The sequence below is a fragment of the Hippoglossus stenolepis genome, chromosome 10 (genome assembly GCF_022539355.2).
Source record: "Hippoglossus stenolepis isolate QCI-W04-F060 chromosome 10, HSTE1.2, whole genome shotgun sequence".
NCBI lineage: Eukaryota > Metazoa > Chordata > Actinopteri > Pleuronectiformes > Pleuronectidae > Hippoglossus > Hippoglossus stenolepis.
The window spans coordinates 4,943,276-4,960,525 of NC_061492.1; the positions used below are offsets into that span (position 1 = coordinate 4,943,276).

The 17,250-nt window shown below is 43.4% G+C and overlaps 3 protein-coding genes across 5 annotated transcripts in view; 1 reads left to right on the top strand and 2 right to left on the bottom strand.

Moving 5' to 3' along the window:
• Positions 1-74: 74 nt before the first annotated feature.
• Positions 75-4,060, bottom strand: cdkn3 (cyclin-dependent kinase inhibitor 3). Of its 2 annotated transcripts, none has more exons than XM_035168541.1 (8): positions 3,923-4,060; positions 2,229-2,325; positions 2,054-2,109; positions 1,914-1,958; positions 1,566-1,788; positions 1,212-1,243; positions 911-1,014; positions 75-311 (listed from the first exon to the last, which is right to left on the bottom strand). In XM_035168541.1, exons 2-8 carry the CDS (start codon positions 2,306-2,308, stop codon positions 222-224), a joined length of 630 nt encoding a protein of 209 aa, XP_035024432.1. In that variant the 5' UTR covers positions 2,309-2,325; positions 3,923-4,060; the 3' UTR covers positions 75-221. The 2 variants fall into 2 exon arrangements, with proteins under 2 accessions (XP_035024432.1, XP_035024433.1); XM_035168542.2 differs by lacking the exon at positions 3,923-4,060 and adding an exon at positions 3,638-3,916.
• A 1,196-nt stretch (positions 4,061-5,256) lies between these two features.
• On the top strand, positions 5,257-11,949 carry LOC118116999. Its single transcript, XM_035169010.2, has 15 exons — positions 5,257-5,461; positions 5,790-5,907; positions 6,369-6,413; positions 6,575-6,739; positions 6,920-7,020; positions 7,534-7,667; positions 7,901-8,021; positions 8,234-8,372; positions 8,620-8,724; positions 8,808-8,897; positions 8,986-9,131; positions 9,374-9,472; positions 10,019-10,688; positions 11,464-11,567; positions 11,670-11,949. Exons 3-15 carry the CDS (start codon positions 6,372-6,374, stop codon positions 11,773-11,775), a joined length of 2,022 nt encoding a protein of 673 aa, XP_035024901.2. The 5' UTR covers positions 5,257-5,461; positions 5,790-5,907; positions 6,369-6,371; the 3' UTR covers positions 11,776-11,949.
• Positions 11,950-12,508: 559 nt separating this feature from the next.
• Positions 12,509-17,250, bottom strand: part of sos2 (son of sevenless homolog 2 (Drosophila)) — a 30,806-nt gene continuing 26,064 nt past the window's right edge. The window contains exons 20-23 of one of the 2 annotated variants that reach the window (XM_047341767.1): positions 16,618-16,882; positions 16,161-16,202; positions 15,919-16,022; positions 12,509-15,688 (exon numbers count right to left, since the gene is read on the bottom strand). In XM_047341767.1, coding sequence (XP_047197723.1) covers positions 15,185-15,688; positions 15,919-16,022; positions 16,161-16,202; positions 16,618-16,882 — 915 coding nt within the window. In that variant the 3' untranslated portion in view covers positions 12,509-15,184. Of the gene's footprint in view, positions 15,689-15,918; positions 16,023-16,160; positions 16,203-16,596; positions 16,883-17,250 lie in introns of both variants that reach the window. The other variant, XM_035169008.2, reaches the window with a different exon arrangement.

Below are 17,250 nucleotides of genomic sequence, written 5' to 3' on the forward strand. Positions count from 1 at the left end.
AGAACAAACACATTTTTTATCATTAAACCAAACAAGGTAAATACATCATAATAAACTCACTGCCAACACAAACATGATTTCCTCATTTAAGACTTTATTCCATTACAATGAGGAGAAGAAAATCAATATATTAGAGTATTCTGTTAAAGTGCAGTCATTAGAGAATGCAGTTATAAACACCCACAATCAAACAATAATATTTCCCCGTGTTGAAGCAGCGATCACCGAGACACGGAGCGCTCTGTGGAAACCTGTCTGCTCTCCTGGTACGCCGTGTACTTCTCACGGAACTCGTGCAGGAAGTTGTATTGCTGTGAAAAGTCCATTTTATTAGTAAATATGTTTGTTACGAAAAACTATTTGAGTTCAAATTCAGGAATTTACAGAAAATGAGCTGCAGCCAAAACAAACTAACATTAAGAAGGATCAGTTGTGGTTTGTGGGTTATTAAAATTATAATTCATCACATAAGTTTCTCTCTGATACTGGATTTAAAAAAAAATAATATCAATTTTAATATTTGAGATTTCAAAGATCTAATGATACATTGGCCACTATTGGTTTTTAACGTATATTAAGAGGAAACCATTCTTAAAAATCTTTTTAGAAAATAACTGATCAGTTTAGGGACATTTAAAAAAATGTTTACATGTAAAAATAACACAAGAAGCTAATTCACTGGTATTTGGCTCCAAATTCATCTTTTCACACTTTCCATGTTTGCTTGTTGGCTAATGAAGGATTTTCAGAAGCTAAATCTTTGGGAGGATTATCCACCTTCAGCAGGTTTAGAGTCTCTGCACATTGTTTTTCATTTATTTACATCAGTGAAATGAAAAACCTGCAGCCTGGACAGAGGAGGATATATAATCTATAACTCTGTCATGGAAGAAGAAGAGCGGCCTCTCACCTTCACAGTTTGTATCGCTCCTCCTCCTCGGTGCTCCCTGAGGATCTCGATGGCTTTGTTTGCCGTCATCGTCGACGAGAGCTGCAGCAGCAGACAGGCGGCGACTGAACAGAAACGAGAACACGACACCGTCATGTGATCAGAGCGGCGATGAACACGAGTAGAGAGCATTTAGCATTGTTTACAAGAGGTCAAAGTTTAGCAGATAATGACGTTCTGGCTTAAAACTTGAGTTGCACGCATTGATTTGATACAAAGATTAAAAGGGGTAACTTTCAAAGCACAAATAAAATATTCTTACTTAATCCAGATCGTCCCAGGCCTCCATAACAGCTGAAGAAAAAAAGAGCAAAGTCCAATCAAAGGCACGGCTGAAGGCAAATTGTTCAAATGCGCAACGAGACGTGAAAATGACGTTTGTGGTTGTCGGGCTGTTGGGCGCTTGATTCAAAATTTGCAAGATACAAAAAGATTTTTTACAATATTTCAAATATTAAAACACAGAAAAGAGTGGTAAAATTGTAAAAAAAAAAAAAATAAATAAATAAATAAATAAATCAAGCCTCACACTTTTCTTTGTCAGAAGTAACAGAATCATTGCAACATTACACACATTTAAATTGATAGTTTTAGTCTGAAGGATGACTTCACTCACTGGATCACCGTCCTCCTGTTGTTCTCGATGCCGACCTGCAGCTCCTCGAGGATCTGGCAGCACTGCTGCAGCTCAGGAGCATCTCCGTCGAGGAACGGCGTGTGGTGGATGGTGAGGCCTCGCTGCCGGTAGACGTCCAGCAGGGAGGGAACCCGGTACTTGTTGAGTTCCCCTCTGGTGCAGAAAACAAACACGTCCTGGACGCCCTGGTTCTTGAGCTCCTCTGTCAACAAGAGACGCAGCATATTTATAAACTGATTAAAACTCCAGAGACTGAGGTAAAACAAGAATTTGAAAACTGGTAACTTTGCTCAGTTTAAGAAACAGAAAGAATCAAGTTCCTCTCACCGACGTCTCTTTGCAGACTCCTGCGAATCTCTTTGTATTTGCAACCTGAAGTCAGATGAAGGAAATTTAATTGAGATGAAAAAACCAGGAGAAATAACACAAGAGCAGCAGGAAGTGTGAAGGATGAAGTGCAGCTTCACCTGGTAGTGCACATATCCCCAGAAACTGAGAGCACTCCACCATGGACAGAGGTAACCTGAGAGCCAATCACAACACACGTGCACAGTTTAACAACAATCTGAGCAAATACTTATAATCCTGAGAGAAAATTACACATTTTGTTTAAAGACACAAAGGAAACGAGTGAAAACGCACCAGGTGACGTGAAAGGGCGTCAGCTGCTCCTCGCCGATCTCCTCGTCTTCTGACGACGAGTCAAACTCACTCGTCCTCATGACTTCAGACCAAAACACTGTTGGGAAAACAAAAAGAAAAAAGAGACTATGTTAAAATTCAGTGTCGAGTCGCAGAACAAACAGATTTTTGTGTTTGTTGTTTGTTTTTTCAGCTCATTTGCTTTTGATCATGTTTTAATTTTGATAATATTCAAAACAATAATCATGATTTTAGATTCTCTGAGGATTTCTGTGCAGTTTGAAACTTGCTTAAAGAAACAGAATCTACTGGTCTGAATCTTCTGGGTTGAGTCTCCACAGACTCTGGAGACCTGGACTTTGGGCAGTTTGTCCTGTTCCTCCTGTCAGATCCTGTCCGTCTCCGTCAGACTGGACGTGAAGCCTCAGTGAGCCGACGCCTTCCGGCCTCATCACAGATACGAGGAATGTTTTACTCAACTCGGCTTCATTCTGGCCTCTTAACAATAAAAGCCCGACTGATGGTGTAAAACTGAGATGATCGTCTTTCCGGCAGATTCTCCGACCTCCTGACGCTTTGAGACACTGACCGAGGAAAAGTCCTTTAAAAGTGTCTTTAAACTTCCATTTCACATTTACTGTTTCTCCTGGACACACTTAACACTGGTACTTCCTGGTTTGTACACAAACAGGTTCTAGAAAACCCCCCAAGGGTCATTACAGCAAACAGGATTCACCTGATCCGTCTGAAGACTTTAGATTTTCATTACATTTCCCCCAAAATAAGTAAAACCTCTTGAACCACAATGGAAAGAGTTAAATTATGATTAAACACCAGTGAAGAAACAAACAGATGTGACACACGGATCTAATTAAAAAAAACTATATATTAAAATCAGGCGTGAGATGGTTTTGTGATGTATTTTGTTCTTGGGATGTTTGAAAGTAGGTTTGTATTTATTCTGATTAACAAAATGTGATCTTTCTTAATTGTTGAAGCAAAACATAAATATAAAAAAAAGAGGGTAGAACTAGAAAAGGTTTTTATTTTGAATTCAACTTCCTCCTTTTCCAGCTTGGACTTCCTTATTTGAATTTCACTAGGATTTGATTAGTTACCTTTAACATGAATGGAATAAATAAATAATAAATAAATATCATGTTTATAAGTTATTTAGTGTGGACTTAAAAATCTAACATACAACATGAGGTGTTTATAAAATGGGCGTGACTACTTCCTGAAGCCACTGTGTCTTAATGAAATATTCAGTAACACATTCTGATGCTACTAGTTGTGTGTGTACATTTCGTAGTAGTAGTAGTAGTAGTAGTAACAGCTGGCTGAGCTAATGGCTAACACATGCTAACACCAGGACATACGAGGTCCTTTAAATAAAAATAAACACTCACGTGTGAACTGAATGAAACAAGCGACAGTTTCTACTCTTTCCAGGAGTTAGTCAGATCCACTGAAGCCACAAAACAAACCCACACAGTGTTAAACATTAGCTTCAGTGCTGAGCTGTTGTTAGCTCTCGTTAGCTCTGCGGCTAATCCGAGTGAACGAGGTCGGAACAGAGACTAATGTGGTTTTATCTTGATTTAAACTTGAAGATAAAAACCACGCACAGAAGTATTAGTACTATTTAAACTCGAGTATTCTGATAAATCCTTGTAGTTCTCCGGGTTTCTTACCAGTCGCACTCAGCTCCGCTCCTCTGCATGTTTTTGACAGATCCGTCGGCTTCGATTTCAAAACTCAGCGAGTAGCCAATCAGAGTAGGGGATTGGCCCTTAACCACGCCCCTCTGGAAAACGCCGCAGGCACGTGTGCGCTCGATTTTAGTTCCAGGGGTGAATCACACGGGCGGAGTGAAAAACACAATTTATTATATTTTATACAGCTTCCAAAATCACATTTGCAAAGTGTGATAAAATGAATAAATATAGATATAACTATGGTTAAATATAAATATCAGAATAAACACACAAAATTTGAAAATAAACAAACATAGAATAGACACAAGAAAACTCAAAAGTCACAAAATGAGGCAAAAATAAATAGTATAAATATAAATACAAACAAATAAATTAGGAGATTTATTATTTTTTAGCAAAGGACAGATATTTCTGGTATTGATAAATTTGGGGATAGATAGATAGATAGATAGATAGATAGATAGATAGATAGATGAGATGGATAGATAGATAGATAGATAGATAGATAGATAGATAGATAGATAGATAGATAGAAGATAGATAGATAGATGGTTGGATAGAGAGATGGATGGATGGATGGATAGATAGATGGATAGATGGATAGATAGATAGATTGATAGATAGATAGATGGATAGATGGATAGATAGATAGATAGATAGATAGATAGATATAGATAGATAGATAGATAGATAGTAGATAGATAGATGGATAGATGGATAGATAGATAGATAATTGATTGATAGATAGATAGATAGATAGATAGATAGATAGATAGATAGATAGATAGATAGATAGATAGATAGATAGATAGATAGATAGATAGATAGATAGATAGATAGATAGATAGATAGATAGATAGATAGATAGATAGATAGATAGATAGATAGATAGATAGATAGATAGATAGATAGATAGATAGATAGATAGATAAATAGACTAAGACAAAAACTAAGGTAAAACATGCTTGAATAAATCTAATTAGGGACCTGAATATGTATATTTATGTTATTTACAATGGATGGATTTCAAGATTGATTTTGCATTGCTGCATTATTTCAATATCTATTTATTTTTTGTAAAAGCTCTTCATCTGTTTTCTTACATCTTATTAATGTGTTTTTTTTTAGTTAATCAAGCTGCCACTGACAATATTTTACAATTATATTAAAAATGATTCTATGAGCATACGTGCATAAAACAAACCAACAATAAGATACCAGCAAAAAATACAATGATATTGATGCAGAATTTCCTTTGGGACGTTACCATGGTTTGTACCAGACCTGACTTCCCCAGTAAATCACAGAGCTGCTGACTGAGCGTCATGCAGGACATCTGCTGTCTGCACAGAGCCGCTCACAGCTCAGCACCACACGGCTGCTTTCCACCACCGCACACCACCCGGCACTCGTTTCACCACAGAGGAGCAGAACCAGGAGATCACGGAGGAATTTAACATCCACTGCATCTTTCAAAATGTCTGGAGGAGGAAACACCGAGGAGCTGTGACTGAGGTGAGTTTTCTTCTGCCTCAGCAGTCAGTCTTTGTTTAGCTCTGGAGGATTCCTGCTTATCGGGACTCTGACTTTATCACAATGTCGTGTAAATATAGAGAAAGATGCTTTTAAGTAGCTAACATGCACATATCAGTCATGCAACCTGCAATAAAAATGGGATTTCTACATTATCTGCTTCCAGAAGTGGTGTAAAAACAGTCTCATTAAAGCTACAATCAATCTCAGTTACTTTTCTGTTTATTTTCAATTTGAATGATAAGTCTTATTGTAGCATTGTTGCATTTTCCAGTGTGTTTTTGCTGATCCGTGCTCGTCCTTCTGTCAGTGCACTTATAGGGAGGGATCTTGGCTCCTGCAGCCGTTTCCCCTGCAGGGCTGAGCTCTTTGGCTGGCTCGCCACTTCCTTAGCAGAGGGGCTGCTGGCAGGGGCAACATCTGAGCAGGTACCACAAACAAACAGGAATGTAGACCTGAAAGACATTGAAATACATTACAAATGTTATTAAAACTTGTATTAAAGCTATGATGTCATGGTAAAAACAATACATGTGGACAGAATTAGCCTTTTAGTGCTTTAAAACAGAACAGATTCCATGCAGGTGTTAGGTTTTTGAGTTTTTTCCTATAATCTCTGGGAGTTTTTGTTTAAAAATGGGTCAAAGGTTCAAGTTACTGAGAGAAAAACAGGTGGAGGTCTCTGCTTTGTTCACCTGTAACTCAATCTCTGTCTGAACGACAAAAGAGAAAGAGCTCTTCTCTTCTCTTCTCTGATCTGCTCTTCACAGTCTATCTCCTCATTTACAGCAGGAGAACTCCTACAGGTCATATCTGCTGTTCACAGTGCGTGAACATTAATCTGTGAGTGTTTGCAAACAAGCTTGTTTGTGTGTTTCTCTCTGCACAGGCCATGAAGCCCCAGGAGGCCGAGCTCGTCACAGAAATCTCCAAGGTATTCTGCAGCTTCCCCCCCCCAGCCAGCCGGCTTTTCTTAAAGAGGCCGATCACTTTAAACATTTTAAGATCTTATCATTTGCTGAATTAGCAGCAGATAAGTAATAAATAATCCCTGAGTTGTACATGACACCTGCTGTCCCCCTCTGTCCCCCCCAGCTGCAATGCATGGTCTCGGAGCTGAAGACGGGTTTCACCAGCGCTCTGCTGGAGCTCAGTCAGATCCAACATGGAGACACGTACCTGAGGGAGGAGCTGGAGGAGAACAGGAGGAGCTGCCAGAAGAAAGCTCGTCACCTGGAGGCTCTGGTGGAGTCACTGAGGGTCAGACTGAACACCAACATGCAGCAAACACATCGACAACAACACAAACACTTTAAAGAACGAGAGATGAGAGAAAAATCCAAGCTTTGACTGATGTTACTCTGATGATCCTCCACTGAAATGATGTTTATTTAGTTCTGGACGGTAAAGGAAACAGTTCATGTGTTTGTTGTTTCACAGGAAGAACTTGGTGTGATGCAGTGTCAGATCCTGCAGCTGTACAGTCACAGACAGAGACCTCAGCAGGACGGAAAGAGCTCCACATCGAAACAGAGGGACAGGTAACACACACACACACACACACACACACACACACACACACACACACACACACACACACACACACACACAAGTTATATAAAAGAACAAAGAAAACAAGGTATATCATAAACAACAGTCAATCGTTACTTTTATGTATAAATAAGATCATAGTGTGAATGAGTAGAACATAAATAAATTACTTAAATAAATAATAAAATAGATAAACAAAATTAAAAGAATATACAATTTTTAATAATGAATAATACTTTTTCTCTATTTCTACAAGTATTTATTAGTTTATACATTTGTCATTCTTTGTCCTTCATACAGGACTTCTGAAGACACTGAGTCAATATCCTTCTAGATCATATTTGTTTACAGGATAAATAATCCATGTAGATCTATTACATTGATTACATGTATGTTGTGATATGACGACATCACCTGACAACATCTAACTGTGTTACTGCATGTTCACTATTCAATAATATAATAAATAATACAATGAGAAGTCGCCTTCTGTTGCTGTGCAGCGGGGTCGCAGCCGAGGCGTTGGCCGGACGGAGTCAGTGTGAGTGTTCGGCTCCTCCGGCCTGTTTGTCCAGAGGGAAGCTGCTGCTGCACTGTTTCCTGCAGGGACTCAAAGCTGGACTGAGCGAAGGAACAGGTGAGATCCTGTCACGGGAATAACAGCAGAGATATTTTGATATTACAGACTCGTCCTTAAGAAAAATAATGAATAATGAATGAATGAATATCTAAAAAGCACTTAGTGCAGCAGAAGCTCTTTGTTTCCGTCCCCATCCGACTGGACAGAAAACTAAAGAGCCAAAGGTCCTTTGAACATAAGAACCTTACGTGTGCACATCTGTGGAGCTGAGTGTCCTCCTGTCTGTGCAGATGCTCGGCATCAGGTGGCGATGCAGCTGTTGCATTCTGAGTGGGAGTACGTTTCCACATTAAACCAACTTTACGACCAATACAAGACACCACCAGCTCACCAGACGACCGCGGAGCCATAGTAAGTGACACACAGCTCATACAGCCCAAATTACTTTTCTTATTTTACACCTGCAGGCAAAAAGGAGTCAATTTAGGGCACAAATTCTGCAACACAGAGGCAGAAATGGAAATCAAACTATCTGCTCAGTGTCAGTGTTGCCACAATTGTCCAGGTATCAAAAAATAAGAAAATCTTAAAAAGTTCTCCTCCTCTTTTTCTGTCTGGTTCAGTCAGACATATGTGACGTTTGTGGAGCAGCTGTTACAGCGACACCTCGTCTTCAGAAACACGCTGCAGGAGCGATTATCTGCTGAACACTGGAAGTCTCTGGTCGGGGACATCCTGGTGCAGCTGATCGGACAAAACGACGTGAGTAGGTTCCTTAAACTAGATCTACCGGCCTGTCATTGTCCGCCTCCACCAGCCAGAGCAGATTCAGTCTCTCTTTACAGACTCATAGGAGGTCACTGTGACCTTTGACCTTTGAAATCAGTTCATCTTTGAGTCTGAGTTCATGTTTGTGCTGAATTTGAAGAAATTCTCTCAAAGTGCTCCAGTGTGGAGACATCAAATATGATTTCAGCTGCTCATATTTGTTCTAATTTGTGTCGTGCAGACATCTTTTTCCGACATGTACCTCGGATACACGACCACCCTGGCGTCCTTCCTCTCGCTGGAGTTCAACAGACTGAACAATCTGGAGAAAGGCCTCAAAATACGGGTATTTGAAATAACACACCGTCAGCAGCACTCGCTCACGACGCACTGGACGCACTGACGGACAAGTTGTGTCTGATTTCACAGAGTGGCCGGATAGAGAGAGAGGAGATGAAGCTGCTCTCCCTGCTGCTGGCGCCCGTCTCTCGGATCCACGGCTACCTGAGCCACGTCCAGGTGAGTTCAGAGCGGCAGCGACGCAGGAAGTGAGGAGGTCAAACTTTTAGAGACACAGTGCTCATTCTCCTTGACTCCCCCTCTGCAGAACCTGTTGCAGTGGACGGGTAAAGAGCATCCTGACTGCAGCCTCCTCCTGGGCACCGAGCGGGCGCTGAGGAGCCTCTTGTCTCGCTGTCACATGACTCTGGAGGAGGACGTCCGGTGGGAAGACGGGGGAGGAGCGGGTCAAAGGTCAGAGCATCATGAAACCGATCATAGATTTCACTGTAAACACACAATGAGTTTACGTGGCTGAGATGTTTTTTTATCTTTGGTAAAGCTGTAAATCCAGAATGTGGCATAAAGATGATGTTTCAAGTTAAAGTAACTAAATCTGAGTGTAAATGATAAATAATCTCAGTCTGAAATCAGCGGCCGGTGATTTTAAAGCTCCTCAGTTCACAGTTGAGCGTTTGCATTGATCCCTGTTGCAGGAGCAGCAGCTGCTGTGATGCTGCGGCCGGTTCATCGTCTGCAAACTGTTGCACCAGAGTCCAACCAACCAGAGAGGAAGCAAACTCTGCTGCTCACCGGTGAGTGTCGCCCCCTGTTGGCCCTCTGATCACACAGCGCACTGAGAGAACACCTGCAGAAATAATGTGTTTCTTAGGCCTTAAAGACATTAAGGTGATACATAAAAAAGTAGATGTAGTTAAAGTGGAAAACAATAGAAAGTCCGGTCATATATATTTTTGCAGCCGCCACTTTAGACAGCTCAGGAAGGAGCAATCAAATCCTTGGTTTATGTAAAAGAAAAAGGTATTTTCCAAATTAAGGAGTTCAAGTATCTAAAGTAAAAGTTTTGACATTTCTCCAGTTGTGGAGGTTTTGATCGTCTTAGATCATCGTCAGTAGAAAGTAAGGAGTCAAGTCACAGAGAGAAGAAAGGATTGCAGGGGTGGATCTGTGATTTTTCTAAATCAGGGGGCATGAGGGGGCCATAATTTACACACATGGGCCAATCATCCAACATGCATGAGAAGTTCCTGATTCAGAACAATGCACATTTAAGTCATTCCTTGTTTAGTGTTAGTAAAAAACACAAGTCCCACACTCTGACTTCCTTCTCCTTCCCTCAGGGACCACCAGCTCTCGGCCTCCCTCACTAACGGTGTGGACGGACACAGCTCCATGCGTGTGGAGTGCTTGTCCTGCAGCCCAGTGCGGAGGAAGAGCTGTGGGAAAGAGAGGACGTCTCTCAACCTGTCGGCCCGAGACTGTGGACACGTCTACTGCTCCCTCCTCACCCCGGACCCTGCAGGATGGGGGGAGAACAGCGACTCAGGTCAGGGCACCTTCACCCACGGGCTGGACGCCCCTCGTGGGAACCCCAGCCTTGAGGACTGCGAGACGGACCCTGACGACACCTCGGCCTTCGACTACTCCTCGGTCACCTCCTGCAGCCCTGATGGCACCCTGCGCCGGGACATGACGGCCAGCAACAGCGGGGAGGATGAGGAGACGGAGGAGGAGGAAGAGGACAGTCAGGTGCCGGTGCTGTTAAAGCCCTCGTACAAACAGCAGCAGTCCAGGGAGGCTCCCAGAGAGAGGACTGTGTGTTTGAGGTGGCAAATCCCCAGAGTGACTCCTCACCCTCCTCTGAGGAGCCCAGCGGGGGCGTGTGTGGACGGGCAGACGCCGTGTCTCGTCAGCTCCTACGGGAAGAGGCTGGTCAGCGTCAGGACAGGGTCACCGCCTCTACATCCAAAAAGTGCCTTCAGGCCCGTCTGGGACGATCCGTCCAAACAGGTGATGGGTGACTGGTTTCCTGTTCATGCATTAATCTTGTTGCACTACTCTCCTCCACTAGTTAAAGTTACTCCCCTGTGTTTGCTCGTCTCCACTGAAATCTGATCATCTAAGTCACAACTGGTCAAAACTTAAAGAAACTCCAGACAAATCACATTCAAGAGGCCAAAGACATGCTTTGTGAGGTCACAGTGACCTTGACCTTTGACCCCAAATCTAATGTGTTCTCTGTGAGACTCAGTGACCATTTGTGCCGAATTTGAAAGGATCCTCTCGAGGCGTTCTTTAGTTAACGTGTTCACAAGGCAAATAAAGGGATTCACGAGGTAACATACCTGTATATGAAAATGTACGACCGGAGAATCTCCTGCTGCGTTGTTCGTATGTGAAAGGCAAAATCCTTTTTCATGTCTGAAAACAGCTACAAGTGAATGTTTGCACCTATTCTGAGGAATTCCCCCGAGGTGTTCCTGGGAAGTTACGTTCACAAGTTCAAAAAGATGTTTTGTGAGACCAGTGACCTTGAACTTTGTCCTTCGACCGCCAACATCTAATCAGCTCATCTGTGAATCCTAGAGAACGTTTGAACCAAATTTGAAGAATTTCCCTGGAGGTGTTTCTGAGTGTCGCCGGCATTGAGACACATGAAGCCTTGTTAACTTAAGGCAGATACCATGTGATTAGTGTTTCTAAAATCCCTGACAGCTCTCTGCTATCGTCTGTTTCCTTTGATGAAAACTCAAACCTCCTGTTTGCTCATCTCCTCATGAACCAGGTGGATTCAGCTCCAGAGAAAGAAAACCGACAAGGATTCGTCCCCATTCAAGCTGCAGCTCGACAGAGTTTTCTGAACCTACACCCGAGCAGAGAAAACCTGAGGTGAGTCTTCATCAGGGGGAAGCTTGAACTTTAGTTAAAGGCTTCAGGTGCAGATGCAGTAATCTCTCTACCTGCTGCTTCTCTCTCTCTCTCTCTCTTCAGACCAGGCCTGGCTCAGCAGCGCTGTAACCATGCGACGGCAGCGATGAGCGGTGGAGGATTGTGGGAAGAAAGCGAGGACAGCGAGGGACCCTGCAGCACCGTTTGACCCCCGCCCTCCTCCTCAGAGACACGAGTCACCGAACTGCTGCACACAAACATGCACCGAACCTGAGATGTGACGAGTTTTTTTCACGACACCAACAACAATGCATGAATGAAAACTCCAGGAAACTGAATTTTCTTCATTTTCTGTTAAAGTAAAAAAAATGTGTTAACGCTACAAATATCTCTGTTTGGCTTTTTGGTTCTTTACGATCACACTTTGACATTTAGGGTCAAATTTTGTGGGGTTTTGTGGCTGCAAAGGAATTTAGCAACACACAGAGGAAAGAAAATCTAGCCCCAAATAAGATTCTACATCCTGAAGCAGACTTCCGTTTGAGAAATAGCTTCTTTAGCTTACCATAGAAACTATCACTCGACAGAAACCATCTTTGAGAAAAACACTTTAAACTTTTTAGTCCGCACTGCATTTTACGCACTGTTTAGTCCAAATCCTGTTAACATGGAGGCGAAGCACATTACCTATACAAGAGCCAGCCAGCAGGGGGCGGTCGATACACTTTGGCTTCACTTTTAAGATCTGTCATGTCGCCCATCTCTACAGGTTTAAATTTTAAGGACTAATACTTGGGACTGTGCCGTTTCCAGTGATTATGCTAAGCTAACCGCTGTCGTTTGAAAACACAGTGTGTGTTAAACCCTCCCTCGTTTCGATGAGCAGCAGAGGAACAGTGTATTTACATCACCAGAGAAAGAAAAACAAGAGAGATGAGTGGTTCAGTACAAAATAAGACTGGGTGATTTATTAATCTCATCAAGACCATTAATACAAAGCAGTTAAAAGGCCACATACCATCAAATAAACCGACTGCTGGATCAAGCTGTTACCGTGCCACCGGAGGAAAACCAATCTGGTCCTCTGTTGGGGGTCTTAAAATAATAAAGAGGGGGGAAACAAAAACTTGGCAAAAATCAACCCCAACAATACTGACGTGGGAAATGGACAGAACCCGAGCGAGAGACAAGTGAAGTGATGAAACTCCTCTGTCCCCTCTCGACCAGGACGACTCTGTTGGTTCAGAGCAAAGTGGGGAGAGGGGAAAAGGGCACGAGTGATTTTCTGTTTGTGTGTATTTTTTTTAAAAACCTGCTGAGATCCAGCGTGTGGTCATCAGACACGCTCGGGGTGTTTCGGGCGTCTTTTCACAAACGTGGAGGGGATCGAACAGAGACGGTGGACTTTTCCTGCCCCGATCCGCGTAGAAAGTGAGTTGAACAGCTGCATAGGACCACCGCATTTACAAACACGACCTATAACAACCGTGGCTCGTCAACAGTACAGCCTAAAGTGCACAAAGTGTGTTTCTCAGAAAACAAAAAACAAAAAAAACAAAAAAACATTCCAATTCTTCACTACGATCGAACACTTGCAGCTGAACACACGTCTTTACATATTCAGCTGCGGCTTTAATACAATTTCCGACCTCTGTTTAATGAGCGTTAGCATTAAAAAGTCTTTGAAAAGGAGAAAAAGGCAATTAGTAGGATGTACAAAGTGAAGCACACGTCTAAGTAAGTGCTTGGCATATTGAACTGTATCTTCTTTTTTTCATTGCTTTAAAACATCTAAGGGGGCGGGGGGGAAGAAAGAAAATGGCTTTCCTCAGTTAATACTCCCAGTGATTCAACTGGAGATTGTCTGTAAGTAAGTTAGTGACAGTGACCTGTTTTTTTTCTCGTTTTGTTTTTTAGTTTTTTTTTATCCGACTGTAGCAGCATTGGATTATTAGGCAAATATTTTTTTTTGACTGAACAGATGCGGATGAGGATACGATACAACAGGGAAGAAAAAGAAAATTGTCATTTTATACAAATTATTTAGTTAGTGTATACATGTTACATATACACAGTATCCACAAACATGTACAATTTCATAGTGTATAGCTTTGTTCTAAACATTACATAGGCAACTTTATTTTTTAGCATTTTAGACACCGTTTGCTTATTTCTGTAAAGTACAAAACAAAATAAAAGGCACATCTGAGCGTGATGCATGGATTATTTCAGTCTTTCCAAAGTGAAACAAAAAACGTTTCAAGCAGAAAAAGGAAAAGAGGGAGAGATCGAGAAGAAGAAGAAGAAGAAGGAGGGTTAAAAAGTTCCTCTTTTTCATGGGTTTCTTAAAAATTTATTTATTTATGGGTTTTTTGGGGGTATTTGGTGCAGCCACTGGGGGGAGCTGACTCAGCTTTGGTGGGAGGTTTGCGTGCTTCCAGTGCTGAGCTTGAATACCAATGAAGAAAGGTTGGTGGTGGTGGTGGGGGTGGGGGCTGCCGGAGAGGAGCACAGTGTCGGGACAGCAGCGGGGACGGGTCAGACCTCAGCTTCTCCAGGAGGCGCAGAGAGAAAACGTCCTCGTCTCTCCGCCCTGTGTCGGTGCTGTGTGATATCGTGGCAGACGTCCCTCTGTCGCACACCGCAGAGGGATTTGATTTCTCCTTTCTGGTCGAAGAAAACCTGCTGACTTTGCCCAAGCTTGATGTGCAAATGGAGTGTTCTTGGCTCTCGTTTTGTTCCCCGTCTGGGGGCCGAGAGGACCAGAGCCTGGGGTCAGAGGTCACCGCTGTTTTTCTTTTTTTTTTTTTTAAAGGCAACGTTTTGTGGCTGCGGAGCGGCCTGTCTTCAGACAAAAAACAAACAATCAGACAGTTTGACTCGCGTCGATACAGTCACAGTGTACAGTTGAGATACGAGGTGGGGGATTCAGTGTCGCCTCCTGCTTGTGTTTCTGTTAATGTCACATTTGTTAAAAAGAAGAAGAAGAAAATCCCTTATCCCCCTGCATAAAATAAGACTTTGGCAACTGTTTGTTTTCAGTTAGTAGGAAACAAGTCAATGGAAATGTCTGCTGCTCGCACCCACCGAGAAAGAGCTACGTCTAAGGTTAATCTAAGTTGAGGAGGAGAGAGGTCGTAGAAATCGGAGCAGGGACTCCGGGTGATGTCAATGCCCAAAGAAACAAAGCATGACAGTTAAGGCTACAAAGTCCACGCCCCCCCCACACTCACCCTGCCCTGGTGATGGAGTGGGACGCGGGGTGAGTTTGGTGAGCGAGGGGTGAGAACTTTAATCAGGAACATTCTCGCTCCGAACAGAAGAGACAGACACAAACACCCGACTCCTTGTTGTTTATTAGCTGGCACACCGGTGTGGGTTTCTCATTGGCACAGAGGGTTCCTGATGAAGGCGGAGCTACTGATCCCCTGAGAGGCACGGCGGGCGGCGACTGGTCGATGCAGAGGGCGGGCGCGTGGAGTTAACAGTATGTGGAGCAGTGTTTTTCTTTCTGATCAGTAGCTTTCGAGTCCACTGTGTCCTAGTCGGAAGGCGACAGTTTGAAGTTTGCATGTCAGCGTCGCCTCTAGGCGTTTTAAAAATGAATTGGAGCAGACTCACTGGCTGCTGTCGGTGTTCTCCACCAATGAGAGGCCTTGTAGCGGCGGCTGCAGCAGCTCCCTTTTGTATGTCTTTGGTGGGAGTTTGGGGAGTTGCGGGCTGGAGTTGTGGCGAGGTGGGACCGGAGGAGCGGTGATGGGGACAGGTAGCGGGCAGAGGCTGTTCTGGCTGGCGCTCAGTGGACAGCTCCGCCTGGGAATGCGAGGCGACGGCGTGCTGGGCGGGGTGTTCGGAGAGCTGGGGGAGCTGTTGAAGTCCCAGTGGTATCGGCCCACGGGGGAAGGCTGCAGGGGGGGGTAGTTTATGAAGATCTCTGGGGGCCGCTGGGGCACCGGAGGAGGCGTGTCGGGCAGAGGGTCGCGGGGCGGTGGAGGCGGCGGGCTCGGGAGGGGGCCGTCGAGGGCAGGGCCATTGTAGGCCGGCAGGCGAGGCTGGTTCCTGGGAAGAGGAGGGGGCAGCCGCGGAGGAATCGCTGGAGGGCTGTCGGACCTGGAGCTCAGCTGGAACACAGAGAGACAGACAGATCAGCGCTGGGTCAGGACAACAAGGATCAGTCAACGCAGCGTTTAACACTGAATTCATTCAATCTATGAATGAAAATGATAAAAATATAGTCTTTCTTCACAGTAAACTCTTCTTTTGCACTTAACAGTATTTTAAAATCTGGTCAGTTAAACTCTGTCACACTGAGGGGAGGTGATATAAGCAGGAAATGATGCAGCGCTCCTACTTTGGATTCAGACATGGCATCTTTCCTTCGTGGCGGTAGAGGTGGCGGCCTGAGCAGGTCCTCTCCGAGCTGGTGGAGGCTGTTGCAGGAAATAGAATGGTGCTCTGGGAAAAAGAAATAAAAAGATCAGTATGGATACCAGATCAAAAACATCCCCCCCGTCCAACAAGTAACAAATTAATAAAAGCACGATTCCTAACTACACAAATTCAATAAAAGACAAAAACAAACTCTACACTTACTCAAAGGCGTCGGAGGAACTGGAACAAATATGGAGTTACTACCTGTAAAATTGAAGAAAAGACGAAGATTGGATTTCACACAAAAGCTGCGTGATTTACATTTTACATTAGTGATCTCAACATATACACAAAAGCAGCGCCTAAGTTTGTGTATCCACCTTTTTTCTTCATAAACTCATGACTAAATTAACACCAGAGTTTGTTTTAGATGTTCAGAATTGTTGCAACAATAAAATAATCGACAACATAACAAGATGCCGCCAAAAACAGTAAAAAAAACTAAACAAAACACACAAAAAAAGGACAGAACTACACAAAACTTGTAAAGTTCCTCCGTAGGTGGCAAGAAACTAAAGAACACAAATGTAAAAACATGGCCTGATATTCCAGAAACCCAAAGATGACGGGATTTCTGAAGGAAGTTGGCTGAACTCACCGCCGTAGGAGCTGAACTCACCGCCGTACGAGCTGCTGAAGTCGTGATCCATGAAGACTGAGCTGAGGTCAGAGCAGGCTGACTGCGGGGGGGTTGGCGTGTTCGGAGAGGTGGGCACCGAGGCCGACACCGGCATCTCGGGCTCGGTCTCTGCGATGCTCCGGAAGGTGATCTTATGCGGGGGCTCCCTCTCCAGGGGGACGGGGTGGCCCTTCAGGGTGCCAGAGGTAGACGTTCGCACCGGCCGGATGCCCGGGGACTTCAGATTGTACATGGTCTTCCTGGGCTGCAGGACAAAGAGGCAGGAATCCAACCATGAGACATGTTTCACCATTAGAACTCATTCTCTCTCTTTCTCTGAGAATGGCCGAAAATGTCGGCCATTCAAAAGTCTTTCTTTACCTCAAAAGTAAATATTTGATCTAAAAAACATGACTAAAGACTAAATGATTTATTTTGTTAAGCTCAACTTTTTAATGTTTACAGCACAAAAAACTAGAATGTATTGAAATTCAACCAGCATCACTTAGTGCGGTTTAACTAAAGGTACAGATATGAATATTTTTCAATCAGCTGCTTCTTGGAGGTTTTTAAACTTGGTCTTTCATTCGGGATCTAAATAATATTTTTCATTTTAAAGTACGATAAATGTCT

Bases quoted from the DNA above. Each gene is read 5' to 3' on its own strand.
- LOC118116999 (XM_035169010.2), top strand. From the start codon at position 6,372: ATGAAGCCCCAGGAGGCCGAGCTCGTCACAGAAATCTCCAAG. The intron at 8,022-8,233 runs GTAAGTGACACA...TGTCTGGTTCAG, and splicing joins CAGACGACCGCGGAGCCATA to TCAGACATATGTGACGTTTG. The intron at 8,898-8,985 runs GTGAGTTCAGAG...CCCCCTCTGCAG, and splicing joins GCTACCTGAGCCACGTCCAG to AACCTGTTGCAGTGGACGGG.
- cdkn3 (XM_035168541.1), bottom strand. From the start codon at position 2,308: ATGAGGACGAGTGAGTTTGACTCGTCGTCAGAAGACGAGGAGATCGGC. The intron at 1,244-1,565 runs GTGAGTGAAGTC...TTTTTTCTTCAG, and splicing joins AACAGGAGGACGGTGATCCA to CTGTTATGGAGGCCTGGGAC. The intron at 1,015-1,211 runs GTAAGAATATTT...GTTTCTGTTCAG, and splicing joins CCTGGGACGATCTGGATTAA to TCGCCGCCTGTCTGCTGCTG.